The sequence below is a fragment of the Hydra viridissima genome, unplaced genomic scaffold (genome assembly GCF_058129835.1).
Source record: "Hydra viridissima isolate aposymbiotic clone 2 unplaced genomic scaffold, HvirCarnegie_v1 scaffold_2, whole genome shotgun sequence".
Taxonomy (NCBI): domain Eukaryota; kingdom Metazoa; phylum Cnidaria; class Hydrozoa; order Anthoathecata; family Hydridae; genus Hydra; species Hydra viridissima.
Window position 1 is genome coordinate 5,782,069 of NW_028324301.1, and position 15,053 is coordinate 5,797,121.

The 15,053-nt window shown below is 32.5% G+C and overlaps 3 protein-coding genes across 3 annotated transcripts in view; 1 reads left to right on the forward strand and 2 right to left on the reverse strand.

The window, feature by feature from the left end:
• The window catches only part of LOC149891668 (E3 SUMO-protein ligase ZBED1-like), a 588,790-nt gene that overhangs the window by 169,872 nt on the left and 403,865 nt on the right, over nucleotides 1-15,053 (reverse strand). The gene's annotated exons all lie outside the window — the stretch shown is intronic.
• LOC149891676 (uncharacterized) lies at nucleotides 349-3,398 on the reverse strand. The gene is made up of 5 exons (XM_090077149.1): nucleotides 3,111-3,398; nucleotides 2,335-2,930; nucleotides 1,256-1,378; nucleotides 920-1,093; nucleotides 349-793 (listed from the first exon to the last, which is right to left on the reverse strand). The coding sequence occupies exons 1-5, from the start codon at nucleotides 3,133-3,135 to the stop codon at nucleotides 596-598; spliced, it is 1,116 nt and encodes a 371-aa protein (XP_089933275.1). The 5' UTR covers nucleotides 3,136-3,398; the 3' UTR covers nucleotides 349-595.
• LOC149891677 (uncharacterized) lies at nucleotides 10,535-13,288 on the forward strand. Its single transcript, XM_090079127.1, has 5 exons — nucleotides 10,535-10,734; nucleotides 10,915-11,510; nucleotides 12,467-12,589; nucleotides 12,752-12,925; nucleotides 13,052-13,288. The coding sequence occupies exons 1-5, from the start codon at nucleotides 10,710-10,712 to the stop codon at nucleotides 13,247-13,249; spliced, it is 1,116 nt and encodes a 371-aa protein (XP_089935253.1). The 5' UTR covers nucleotides 10,535-10,709; the 3' UTR covers nucleotides 13,250-13,288.

The window sequence follows — 15,053 nt, forward strand, 5'->3', positions numbered from 1 at the left end:
GTTTGTTTTTGTTGTTGTTGTTGTTGTTGTTTTGTTAAAAAATCACTAATCACGTCTGCAAAGAAAGTTAAGCTGTTCGAAAAATTGAAAATCTTTTTTAATTGAATGCTTTAAAGTGAACGCTCATAATTGATCATTTTAATTAAAAACCGTACTTCTTATTTATTATTTTAACCGCGAAAAAGTTTTTTAATCGTTTTGAGTAAAATACTGCTACTCAAATGGTGCTTTAATGGACCATTTTAACTGGGACGCTAAATCTTCAATTAATGGTTGAATGCATCTTTTTTTTTTTTCGGTTAAAACGATTTCATGGGTCGGTTGTCTACTCTTTAATACAAATAATGGTAATGTTTCATTTTTATTAACTAATTTATTTTTAAAGTAATGCATACGATAATACAATAATATACATTTTTTATTTTTGAAATATACATGTAAAGAGGGACCGTTAAACCAACAGTGTGACACTCTTTTTTTATTGAGGGTTTACACGGCTTTGTAAATTTTACAAAAAGCAAATAACACGTAGTGTTTGCGTACTGTAAATAAATAATTTAAAAGCTTGTTCTCTTTAAGGAATTACTTTAAATGCTTAACATACAAAAACGTATTTGCTGTGTCTTTTCCAGATGTCTCTCTTCATCATTTTGTTCATTATATGAAGCTGCTTAAGTACTATAAACGAACTTTTCGTGTGGCTAAACGTGGAAGTTAAATATTCGTAACTTTGAGTGTGCACCTTTGTAGATATACTTTGGTGTATTTCCGAGCACTCGCACGCAGAAAGCTTCTAAAATGTTGAAAAAAGAGTTACGCGTTGTGTAAATTGTATCCTTATTTGATATACATTTTCTACAAACATTTCTTTTTTGACTTTTGTAAAAACATTTTTATTGCGAAACTTATAGTCGCATACCTCCATGACAAAGGTGAACATTGCAATCATATAGTCTAAGTTCTTCTCCAATACCAGAAATTGGCCAAAAAAGTTTTTCCTTGTCGAGACATTTGATTCAATTTTTGAGATTTTCTGCAACGAAGAGTGCAATTCTTTTAGTATACCAATAGATATCTTCAACGCATCGCTATTCTAATGGTGAATGGAAAGATTGTATAAGATGCAGTGTTTTTTTTTGTTTTATACAAGTTTACTACCTGATTTAATTAATGAGCTTTGTATAATGCAAACGAGTAAGTTTCAAATCAGAACTTTTTAAATGTTCCCCATTATTATATTTAAACTAAGACTTACTTCTTCCACAACTTCTAACTTTGGCATTGATAAAAAACTTTCTGATGAGTAGTAGCGACAACCTATATTGCTTCCAAACTTTGATTTGTACGGGTGTTCTTCCTCTGCAACAAGGACCTCGCCCTAGAAAGAAAAATAAAGTTTAACAAAGCCTTAAGATGCATTCGATATCGAATAAATATCGACATCGAATGCATCTTAAGGCTTTGTAAAAACTTATCAAAATATCGGACCCTTTAAAACATTCCTATCCTTTTTTCGCTCCTCCTCTTCCTTCTTTCGTTTAGACTGAAAATGTAGCCTACAACTTTCCTACTAACTACATACAAATTCACAAAGAAGAACTGCCAACAGAATACACACAGGGACCTCGTGAGAAAGTTTCTGCGCTCTTCTAACCCAATGATCAGCTCAACCAGAAGAAGCAAGACAGATGAGAATAGTAAAAAAGAAATGAAGCTACCTTTGGAAGCCAAACAGTTGTTGTTTCTGTTGAAGTTTATTTAATCATATGAAAACAATTCCCAATTCTAACCCTACAACTCATGCAGTTGTGCGGTGATAACCTTACAATTCATGCAGTTGTGTGGTGATAACCATATAACTTACGTTGTTGTGTGGTGATAACCCTATAAGTCCTCTAGTTGTGCGGCGATTGGCAGTCAAAGCTCCATTTTTATAGCGGAGTTGAATTCCGTGACTCAAGCAATTTTTGTTTTGACTTGTAGGATTAAAAGTTTTAATGCTACATTCCTGGTCACGGTGATGTAATCCAGCCGGTTAGAGTGGTACAATATCAACTCTATGCTTTAAATAGCTTTCTAGACCCTAAGGGCCTTTCTTTGAAACGCACTATTTATGTAAGTGAGTTTCTTAAACTTTTACTGATTTCTAGGACATTCTAGCCCCCTGCGTCTCCTGTTGTAAACGCTCTTGATTTTAATCAAAACTAGTTTGCTTAAAGCTTAATTTCATAACTTAAAATGCGGAAGATGGAGAAAAAATAAATAGAGTTGCAAAATAATATGATGCAAAATTTCGCACTGAAGAAAAAAGTTACATGCAAATAAAAAAGTTACCATTTCACACATGAGTTGTTTGGTAGAAGATAATCCGAACCTTTCAGTAAAAACATCAATACCCAAATCATAGAATTGCTTGTTAGCTGCGGAACAGCTTTTCAATTGGCATGGAAGTGCGTTAACGTTTTCTTCCCACGGGTTGTGTAACAGATCTCTCCGAAATTTTCTTGATTTCTGAGGATTGTTTAGTGAACTATCTCGAGCCGCAGACAATTTTTGAAGGTCTGTTGGTTGAGTTTGTTTACCGTAAGTATTTCCGCGGGTAAGCAAAGGTTTATCATAAGTTTTTCCGCTGGTAAGAAAAAATTTTGAATAAATCTTCTTGAAGAACAGTTCAGCTTTTCCCCCTGGCCGATGGCTCTTACTCCCATTAGCTCTTGTTGATTCGTTAGAAGCTTCATTATAATTAACTTCAGAACTTTTATTTTGACTTTGATCTGTGAGCCGTTGAAAATCTTTAAGCTTGTAGACCATCGTTTTTTCATTTTGTTGCGAGCTGTTCGCTGACCGTATATCTGCGAAATCCCTATTTACTTTGCTTATGACGAAAGTTGTGCATCCCACTACTTCGATTATGATAAAAGTAGAAACAGCTGAGAAATAAAAAGAGAAGGTTTACAAAACGTTTGTAACGCATAAAGTGTATAAGAAATGAATTTTTGAAAACAATTCACTGAGATTCTCTGCTTACAGAAACTTTGAGCTTTTGAGGCAAAAGTTTCTGTGAGCAAAAAGGTTCTGGAAACGATGCTTAGTTTTAAAAATTGTTTTACCTAATAACATGTTGCTTGTATTCATATTTATCTTGTTTGACAAATTTTGTAAATGGCGAGTGAAACTTGTTTCTGCCCATTTTGTACACGGTTCTGAACATTTATACGCAGGGTAAGGCCAGAGAAATATCTTTAAAAACTTCCAATCCCAAAGTTTCGATGCTCTTTAGCGCAAGCTGTCGTTCAAAGATTTTTTTAAGGAAATGATAGAAATTCCCAAAAAAAGTTTTATTAAAATCGTTTAGAAAAGAATAGGCATGCTAATTTGAAGGGTTTAGTAACACAATTAAGCGTTTTAATATTGATTGTTAAAACCTTATTTCGTTTTGTTTACGGCATTAAAAGCACAGGAAGCTAGTTACGTCCGCACCAATTTGTCAAAAGAGAAATAAGATTAAGGAAAATACTGACTTTTAAAAATTAAAGTTTAACAACTTACAAAAAAACTGGTAGAAAAATACCGATTGAATAATTATTAGGACTTTACCAACACTTAATGAATTAAACTTAATACCAAAATAGTTTAGTTTGAGTTTCCGTCAAATTTTCTGATGATAATTTAAAATTATGCAATGACCGCAGAAAACTATTTCTTGGTATTTACTGCAAACGAACTGCTTTTAAGTCAGTTGCTAAAAACTTATTGAAAAAATTCCGAAAAGAGATAATAAAAATCAAACCGATCGATTTTAGCAGTGATATTTAAGTTCTAAATATAATTTCAATTTCCATTTTTACTTAGTTTTTGTAGCATTGATTTAATTTCTAATTTTAATTTTACTTCTTTTGAAGCAGTTCTGATGAAATTAATTTCAGTTAGGTTCTTATGATTTTAATTATTTTAGTTCTTATTTCAGTTACTAAATCAGTTCATACTTTATTTCTATCAAATTTTATAGCAATTAGTAGTCCAAACGGCACATTTTTTTGAAAAAATTAAAGTGTAGTCTTGAAGTGTATGAATTTTGGTAACTTGTACTAGTTTCATTCATTAAAAAAAAAAAAATTTAATGGCTCTTTCCGGGGCCTTAAAAAAAGAAAACTTACCCCACCCCGGGGTAAGTTGGCGCAAACTATAAAAAAGATTATTAACGTATTAGTGAGTAAAAATTCATAAAAATTATTTAATATTTCTATGAGCTAGTAGCAGTTAGTAGTTTGAATATGAAGCCAAAACAACACCCCACCTTTGTTCCTGATAACAAAATCCCCTTAAAAATTTTTTTTGTAAAAAATAAATTTAAAAATATTTTTTTTGTAAAAATAAATTTTTTCAATATTGTTAGAAAAAAAAATTTAAAAAAAAGTTAATTTTATAAAGATATTTTCGTTTTCCAGCTTCCCCTGTAAAAATTTTGCCAACAAACCCCAAAAGCCTTTCAATAAACTGCCTAAAGATCCTGAAAAACGACAACTACTAAAAAAACCTGACTGATAATAGTAAATCAATTGTGACTGGAATATTTATAGTAGTTTTAGTCATAGGACCCAAGATGAAACGGTCAATTAGGAAAGTTCCCTGAGATTTCTGATACATTTTGATAAAAGACTCTGCAGATAAACGCAATTCGTCAACTTACCCCTGCTGACAACTAGCCCCGGTCTCCCCTATCATTATTTCAAGAAATAATGTAATACATAAATTTCAAGAAAAATATTTTAACAACTTTTTAACTTAGTAATAAACATCTAAATAACCATACAAATAGTCATAAAATAGTCATTCAATGAGTTAATTGAGTTATAATAAGAATTTTTTTTCGAAATTGAAAGAAAATATCTGGTTGAATTATAATTACAAGTTTTTTTTCAGTTTCATAAAAGTTCTCATCTCTAATGATTTTTTCATTCAATTGCGGCGACCAACAGTTAAAATTCCACAAAGTGAAAATATCCTTTCTACAAACGCCTTTGATGCTAGGGCAGACAGTAAATCTTCAGCCAAAATTGCAATCTTGCTATACTTGCTTTTGTTTTGTTTCCAAAAGAGCAGATCCTTACTTGGCAGCGCTACATCACCGCTTATGTCTACCAAGTACCTTGACAGCTGACTTGCAACAGTGAGATTGTCTTGGTTATAAATTTTTACTTCTTTTTTAAAGATTTTATTTGACAAGAACTTAAAGCGCTTTATGGCAGCAAATTCACATTCAGATCCATTTTGACTCAGCAGCAGCTTGTAATTCTTGTTCTACTCCACAAACCTTTATTATATACATTTTTGCTGCATGGAGCAAGGTGCCCATTTCCGGTGTGAGGATTAAGACAGCAACGGTTGGATCTAACAAATATGCAGCAGACGGAAGAGGAATAAACGTATCTGAGTCCGGCTGCAGAATTGATTGAAACCGTTGACATAGATCTCCAAGAAGATTCGCTGTCAAAGACTTGTTGGTAAGATATTCTTGTAAATGGCATTCCAAATTGAGTATAGATGGTAAAACCTGTGAAAGAGACTGGGCATCGGTCTGAAGTATATCTGTTTGTACTGCAATGGGTTCCAGAAGTGAAAAAATGTTTTGAAGACGAACCCATTCACTTGCTTTGAATGTGTCGATACCTAAATTTAAGTAAACCATCTGAAATTAAAGTTTACAAATAACACTTGTAATAACTAATAAATGTCATTGATATACGTCTCTTTTTTCCATGCTATTGTGATGTGATTTAAAAGGCAGGGTAAAGTCTTTCCGTGTTATTAGTAAACCTAATTTAAATACTATATACCCTGTCTTGTTTTTTAATGATAATGACTGAACTTCTTACAATTTATTACCATTTTCGTTATTTTAGTTTAAATAAGGTAAGACGCAATTTTGTAGATTTAATAAAATTCCGAAAATAATTTATATACACTAATAACATAAATAATAAAATAATATGTACCAATTTCTGTAAGAACTTGGTACATATTATTATTGTCTTTATTTTCAACAGCAGGTCAATCATCTGATATGTACTGTTCCATTTTGAGGTGCAGTCAGTTATCACACACTTCCCACACTTGTCAATAAGTTTCTTAGTTGCCACACTTGATTTCCTAATTCTTGATACAACTTGTCTCGTTTCTAAGATGGTTACACTATAATGTTCATAAACTGGTTTTATGAAAAGCTGGAGTGTGTGAGCCATACAGGGCATTCGACGATATGGAATATGATCTGGCAGAAATAAATCAGTTTGTTCTGACTGAGACTGGATCTCTTCCTCATCAGTTTCATGTTCAGACTCGTCAGATTCAAACTCACAAGATTCAGATTCGTCAGATTTCTTAGCTGCATGCACTTCCTGTAAGTTCCTGATGGCTTTAACTATGTTAGACCCGTTGTCTGAAACAATCAACATAACTTTAAACATTCCAGATATTCCAAGGAACGATGCTGTGAGACCCTTCTTCGTCCAACCATCAAGACAAATTGTTACTTTGCGTATACGATTCATCAAGTCTTTCAGTTGTGCAGATTGTAGAAGAAAACGCTCGTTTATCCGCTTGTTCAGTGTTGTAGACCCTGCAATATAAAGTTTAAATCAGTTAAAATTTAATGCACATCAGTTTGTGTAGTTAGTTACAATAGTGTTTTATTAATCATACTATAATTACAGGTAAACTTTTAAAAACTGTTTAGCATTGAATGAATTTAAAACAATAATTTAAAAATTTAGTTGTGTTAATTATTACCTGGCAATTTAAATTTTGGGTCAAGCGTTTTTATCATCTTTCGAAACGACGGCTGATCTAGCAATACCATTGGATAGCTGGTATTAACAATCATTTCAATCACTCTATCCTGACGCACTTGATATTCACTTGAATCCGTTGGCCACGCGGTGATTCAGTGTTCAAAGCACTCTCTTATTGTCTCAGTTTTTATCTTTCCACTATTTCGGGAAGATGTAGAATTGATTTCATCAATTTTACGTTTCAAAAATATTTTTTCTTCATTTCAATTTTTCTTTTCATCCGTGTAATATGTCTTTATTATTCTCTGAATGTGAGCTACTAAGTTACTGGAATTTTTTCCGGCAAGAGATGCGCCTCACGCGCTCTCATTATTTATGTCCTGTACTAGACACGTGGATTTGTCAGTTTTTTCATCGTAAACGAAGAATTTCCATACAGGACTGTCACGCTTCTGCTTGTTTCTATGACATCACCATTGATAAAACACGACATGTTTTCCTATATTTGATGGAACTCCAACATCCCCACACGGGTGAGATGCTTGCCGAATGTTTAAAGAAATGTCTTGACCAATAGGGTATTAAAGAAAATCAAGTTATGTTGATTGTTTCAGACAACGGGTCTAACATAGTTAAAGCCATCAGGAACTTACAGGAAGTGCATGCAGCTAAGAAATCTGACGAATCTGAATCTTGTGAGTTTGAATCTGACGAGTCTGAACATGAAACTGATGAGGAAGAGATCCAGTCTCAGTCAGAACAAACTGATTTATTTCTGCCAGATCATATTCCATATCGTCGAATGCCCTGTATGGCTCACACACTCCAGCTTTTCATAAAACCAGTTTATGAACATTATAGTGTAACCATCTTAGAAACGAGACAAGTTGTATCAAGAATTAGGAAATCAAGTGTGGCAACTAAGAAACTTATTGACAAGTGTGGGAAGTGTGTGATAACTGACTGCACCTCAAAATGGAACAGTACATATCAGATGATTGACCTGCTGTTGAAAATAAAGACAATAATAATATGTACCAAGTTCTTACAGAAATTGGTACATATTATTTTATTATTTATGTTATTAGTGTATATAAATTATTTTCGGAATTTTATTAAATCTACAAAATTGCGTCTTACCTTATTTAAACTAAAATAACGAAAATGGTAATAAATTGTAAGAAGTTCAGTCATTATCATTAAAAAACAAGACAGGGTATATAGTATTTAAATTAGGTTTACTAATAACACGGAAAGACTTTACCCTGCCTTTTAAATCACATCACAATAGCATGGAAAAAAGAGACGTATATCAATGACATTTATTAGTTATTACAAGTGTTATTTGTAAACTTTAATTTCAGATGGTTTACTTAAATTTAGGTATCGACACATTCAAAGCAAGTGAATGGGTTCGTCTTCAAAACATTTTTTCACTTCTGGAACCCATTGCAGTACAAACAGATATACTTCAGACCGATGCCCAGTCTCTTTCACAGGTTTTACCATCTATACTCAATTTGGAATGCCATTTACAAGAATATCTTACCAACAAGTCTTTGACAGCGAATCTTCTTGGAGATCTATGTCAACGGTTTCAATCAATTCTGCAGCCGGACTCAGATACGTTTATTCCTCTTCCGTCTGCTGCATATTTGTTAGATCCAACCGTTGCTGTCTTAATCCTCACACCGGAAATGGGCACCTTGCTCCATGCAGCAAAAATGTATATAATAAAGGTTTGTGGAGTAGAACAAGAATTACAAGCTGCTGCTGAGTCAAAATGGATCTGAATGTGAATTTGCTGCCATAAAGCGCTTTAAGTTCTTGTCAAATAAAATCTTTAAAAAAGAAGTAAAAATTTATAACCAAGACAATCTCACTGTTGCAAGTCAGCTGTCAAGGTACTTGGTAGACATAAGCGGTGATGTAGCGCTGCCAAGTAAGGATCTGCTCTTTTGGAAACAAAACAAAAGCAAGTATAGCAAGATTGCAATTTTGGCTGAAGATTTACTGTCTGCCCTAGCATCAAAGGCGTTTGTAGAAAGGATATTTTCACTTTGTGGAATTTTAACTGTTGGTCGCCGCAATTGAATGAAAAAATCATTAGAGATGAGAACTTTTATGAAACTGAAAAAAAACTTGTAATTATAATTCAACCAGATATTTTCTTTCAATTTCGAAAAAAAATTCTTATTATAACTCAATTAACTCATTGAATGACTATTTTATGACTATTTGTATGGTTATTTAGATGTTTATTACTAAGTTAAAAAGTTGTTAAAATATTTTTCTTGAAATTTATGTATTACATTATTTCTTGAAATAATGATAGGGGAGACCGGGGCTAGTTGTCAGCAGGGGTAAGTTGACGAATTGCGTTTATCTGCAGAGTCTTTTATCAAAATGTATCAGAAATCTCAGGGAACTTTCCTAATTGACCGTTTCATCTTGGGTCCTATGACTAAAACTACTATAAATATTCCAGTCACAATTGATTTACTATTATCAGTCAGGTTTTTTTAGTAGTTGTCGTTTTTCAGGATCTTTAGGCAGTTTATTGAAAGGCTTTTGGGGTTTGTTGGCAAAATTTTTACAGGGGAAGCTGGAAAACGAAAATATCTTTATAAAATTAACTTTTTTTTAAATTTTTTTTTCTAACAATATTGAAAAAATTTATTTTTACAAAAAAAATATTTTTAAATTTATTTTTTACAAAAAAAATTTTTAAGGGGATTTTGTTATCAGGAACAAAGGTGGGGTGTTGTTTTGGCTTCATATTCAAACTACTAACTGCTACTAGCTCATAGAAATATTAAATAATTTTTATGAATTTTTACTCACTAATACGTTAATAATCTTTTTTATAGTTTGCGCCAACTTACCCCGGGGTGGGGTAAGTTTTCTTTTTTTAAGGCCCCGGAAAGAGCCATTAAATTTTTTTTTTTTTAATGAATGAAACTAGTACAAGTTACCAAAATTCATACACTTCAAGACTACACTTTAATTTTTTCAAAAAAATGTGCCGTTTGGACTACTAATTGCTATAAAATTTGATAGAAATAAAGTATGAACTGATTTAGTAACTGAAATAAGAACTAAAATAATTAAAATCATAAGAACCTAACTGAAATTAATTTCATCAGAACTGCTTCAAAAGAAGTAAAATTAAAATTAGAAATTAAATCAATGCTACAAAAACTAAGTAAAAATGGAAATTGAAATTATATTTAGAACTTAAATATCACTGCTAAAATCGATCGGTTTGATTTTTATTATCTCTTTTCGGAATTTTTTCAATAAGTTTTTAGCAACTGACTTAAAAGCAGTTCGTTTGCAGTAAATACCAAGAAATAGTTTTCTGCGGTCATTGCATAATTTTAAATTATCATCAGAAAATTTGACGGAAACTCAAACTAAACTATTTTGGTATTAAGTTTAATTCATTAAGTGTTGGTAAAGTCCTAATAATTATTCAATCGGTATTTTTCTACCAGTTTTTTTGTAAGTTGTTAAACTTTAATTTTTAAAAGTCAGTATTTTCCTTAATCTTATTTCTCTTTTGACAAATTGGTGCGGACGTAACTAGCTTCCTGTGCTTTTAATGCCGTAAACAAAACGAAATAAGGTTTTAACAATCAATATTAAAACGCTTAATTGTGTTACTAAACCCTTCAAATTAGCATGCCTATTCTTTTCTAAACGATTTTAATAAAACTTTTTTTGGGAATTTCTATCATTTCCTTAAAAAAATCTTTGAACGACAGCTTGCGCTAAAGAGCATCGAAACTTTGGGATTGGAAGTTTTTAAAGATATTTCTCTGGCCTTACCCTGCGTATAAATGTTCAGAACCGTGTACAAAATGGGCAGAAACAAGTTTCACTCGCCATTTACAAAATTTGTCAAACAAGATAAATATGAATACAAGCAACATGTTATTAGGTAAAACAATTTTTAAAACTAAGCATCGTTTCCAGAACCTTTTTGCTCACAGAAACTTTTGCCTCAAAAGCTCAAAGTTTCTGTAAGCAGAGAATCTCAGTGAATTGTTTTCAAAAATTCATTTCTTATACACTTTATGCGTTACAAACGTTTTGTAAACCTTCTCTTTTTATTTCTCAGCTGTTTCTACTTTTATCATAATCGAAGTAGTGGGATGCACAACTTTCGTCATAAGCAAAGTAAATAGGGATTTCGCAGATATACGGTCAGCGAACAGCTCGCAACAAAATGAAAAAACGATGGTCTACAAGCTTAAAGATTTTCAACGGCTCACAGATCAAAGTCAAAATAAAAGTTCTGAAGTTAATTATAATGAAGCTTCTAACGAATCAACAAGAGCTAATGGGAGTAAGAGCCATCGGCCAGGGGGAAAAGCTGAACTGTTCTTCAAGAAGATTTATTCAAAATTTTTTCTTACCAGCGGAAAAACTTATGATAAACCTTTGCTTACCCGCGGAAATACTTACGGTAAACAAACTCAACCAACAGACCTTCAAAAATTGTCTGCGGCTCGAGATAGTTCACTAAACAATCCTCAGAAATCAAGAAAATTTCGGAGAGATCTGTTACACAACCCGTGGGAAGAAAACGTTAACGCACTTCCATGCCAATTGAAAAGCTGTTCCGCAGCTAACAAGCAATTCTATGATTTGGGTATTGATGTTTTTACTGAAAGGTTCGGATTATCTTCTACCAAACAACTCATGTGTGAAATGGTAACTTTTTTATTTGCATGTAACTTTTTTCTTCAGTGCGAAATTTTGCATCATATTATTTTGCAACTCTATTTATTTTTTCTCCATCTTCCGCATTTTAAGTTATGAAATTAAGCTTTAAGCAAACTAGTTTTGATTAAAATCAAGAGCGTTTACAACAGGAGACGCAGGGGGCTAGAATGTCCTAGAAATCAGTAAAAGTTTAAGAAACTCACTTACATAAATAGTGCGTTTCAAAGAAAGGCCCTTAGGGTCTAGAAAGCTATTTAAAGCATAGAGTTGATATTGTACCACTCTAACCGGCTGGATTACATCACCGTGACCAGGAATGTAGCATTAAAACTTTTAATCCTACAAGTCAAAACAAAAATTGCTTGAGTCACGGAATTCAACTCCGCTATAAAAATGGAGCTTTGACTGCCAATCGCCGCACAACTAGAGGACTTATAGGGTTATCACCACACAACAACGTAAGTTATATGGTTATCACCACACAACTGCATGAATTGTAAGGTTATCACCGCACAACTGCATGAGTTGTAGGGTTAGAATTGGGAATTGTTTTCATATGATTAAATAAACTTCAACAGAAACAACAACTGTTTGGCTTCCAAAGGTAGCTTCATTTCTTTTTTACTATTCTCATCTGTCTTGCTTCTTCTGGTTGAGCTGATCATTGGGTTAGAAGAGCGCAGAAACTTTCTCACGAGGTCCCTGTGTGTATTCTGTTGGCAGTTCTTCTTTGTGAATTTGTATGTAGTTAGTAGGAAAGTTGTAGGCTACATTTTCAGTCTAAACGAAAGAAGGAAGAGGAGGAGCGAAAAAAGGATAGGAATGTTTTAAAGGGTCCGATATTTTGATAAGTTTTTACAAAGCCTTAAGATGCATTCGATGTCGATATTTATTCGATATCGAATGCATCTTAAGGCTTTGTTAAACTTTATTTTTCTTTCTAGGGCGAGGTCCTTGTTGCAGAGGAAGAACACCCGTACAAATCAAAGTTTGGAAGCAATATAGGTTGTCGCTACTACTCATCAGAAAGTTTTTTATCAATGCCAAAGTTAGAAGTTGTGGAAGAAGTAAGTCTTAGTTTAAATATAATAATGGGGAACATTTAAAAAGTTCTGATTTGAAACTTACTCGTTTGCATTATACAAAGCTCATTAATTAAATCAGGTAGTAAACTTGTATAAAACAAAAAAAAACACTGCATCTTATACAATCTTTCCATTCACCATTAGAATAGCGATGCGTTGAAGATATCTATTGGTATACTAAAAGAATTGCACTCTTCGTTGCAGAAAATCTCAAAAATTGAATCAAATGTCTCGACAAGGAAAAACTTTTTTGGCCAATTTCTGGTATTGGAGAAGAACTTAGACTATATGATTGCAATGTTCACCTTTGTCATGGAGGTATGCGACTATAAGTTTCGCAATAAAAATGTTTTTACAAAAGTCAAAAAAGAAATGTTTGTAGAAAATGTATATCAAATAAGGATACAATTTACACAACGCGTAACTCTTTTTTCAACATTTTAGAAGCTTTCTGCGTGCGAGTGCTCGGAAATACACCAAAGTATATCTACAAAGGTGCACACTCAAAGTTACGAATATTTAACTTCCACGTTTAGCCACACGAAAAGTTCGTTTATAGTACTTAAGCAGCTTCATATAATGAACAAAATGATGAAGAGAGACATCTGGAAAAGACACAGCAAATACGTTTTTGTATGTTAAGCATTTAAAGTAATTCCTTAAAGAGAACAAGCTTTTAAATTATTTATTTACAGTACGCAAACACTACGTGTTATTTGCTTTTTGTAAAATTTACAAAGCCGTGTAAACCCTCAATAAAAAAAGAGTGTCACACTGTTGGTTTAACGGTCCCTCTTTACATGTATATTTCAAAAATAAAAAATGTATATTATTGTATTATCGTATGCATTACTTTAAAAATAAATTAGTTAATAAAAATGAAACATTACCATTATTTGTATTAAAGAGTAGACAACCGACCCATGAAATCGTTTTAACCGAAAAAAAAAAAAGATGCATTCAACCATTAATTGAAGATTTAGCGTCCCAGTTAAAATGGTCCATTAAAGCACCATTTGAGTAGCAGTATTTTACTCAAAACGATTAAAAAACTTTTTCGCGGTTAAAATAATAAATAAGAAGTACGGTTTTTAATTAAAATGATCAATTATGAGCGTTCACTTTAAAGCATTCAATTAAAAAAGATTTTCAATTTTTCGAACAGCTTAACTTTCTTTGCAGACGTGATTAGTGATTTTTTAACAAAACAACAACAACAACAACAACAAAAACAAACGCAATGCCATCTGATATTATGGCAATATTTTTCAAAATTTGAAGATTTAAAAAAAATCAAAGTTTTGAGATTGTTTCATTGATGCATTTGTGTGATTTGGGCAAGAAGATTTTAAACCAAATACAAAAAACATGCGTGTTATAAGGAAACCAAAAGTAGTATCAGGCAATGAAAATAATTCACATGTCCTACTTCTTTTAGCTTTTTTTTTCCATTGATCAATGTTTATTTAGATATGTTGGTCATTTAGAAATTAGAGTCGCGTTATTACGCTAAAGCTTTCATTAATGGAGTAAAATTGTGAAAACGATTTTGGAAATGACCATTATGGCTATTAGAAACACTTTGAAATGACGAAAACGGCTTAAATAATTTTTTTTATAACGAATGTAATGATTGATCAATTTAGTTGATGACAGTGAAAATGGCGTCATAGCAGTAATCATTTTGTTCATTTCATTTTGATTTTGGCCGAGCATAAACCATTAATCGCGTGATTTTCCGGTGTTTAGTTTGTATTTATAGTTATAGAGGAGATAATGAATACCAGATTTTCCTCGTTTTTTATGCTTTGGCTATGGGTTCAAGAAAATCTCGTTCAAGTTTGGCAAACGGCTCCGGCAACTGATGTAGTTAACCCAATATATGGAAACTCACAACCGTCGGTGTTTTACGTTATTGTTCTTACGATGCAACGAACTGTAGCCTCTCAAATCTCATACAAAAATCTAACAGTCTTTGAATCTTCCGCCGTTACGCTCCGTATCGTCCGTATGCAATTCTAACTGACTTGCTCCGCACCACTCTTTTCCATCAGCTATAAAAGGCAGTCTTTAAACTTACAGGCCGTGTAACCGGAGAGGGGGTGCGATAAATTGGAGGCCAATCTACAAGACTCGCTATCCTCCAAAACTAAGGGAGCACATTTCGAACATTGCAAAAACATTTTAATACGCTACCGACTTTTTCGAACTTTGCAAAAACATTTTAATACGCCACGGACTGTTTTGACTTCAATACAACAAATTATTGATTTAGATAAAAGTTAGAATAGGCATCCGTTCTATGCAAGATGGATAAACATTCAAGCAGCAATATAACTAAAAAATTTAACTGGAAGAAAAAATATATATCATTTTCAACTCCGAAACTAAAACAAATCTCAAAATAATAACCACAAAAGTGTATCAGATCAGTGATTGATGGCAT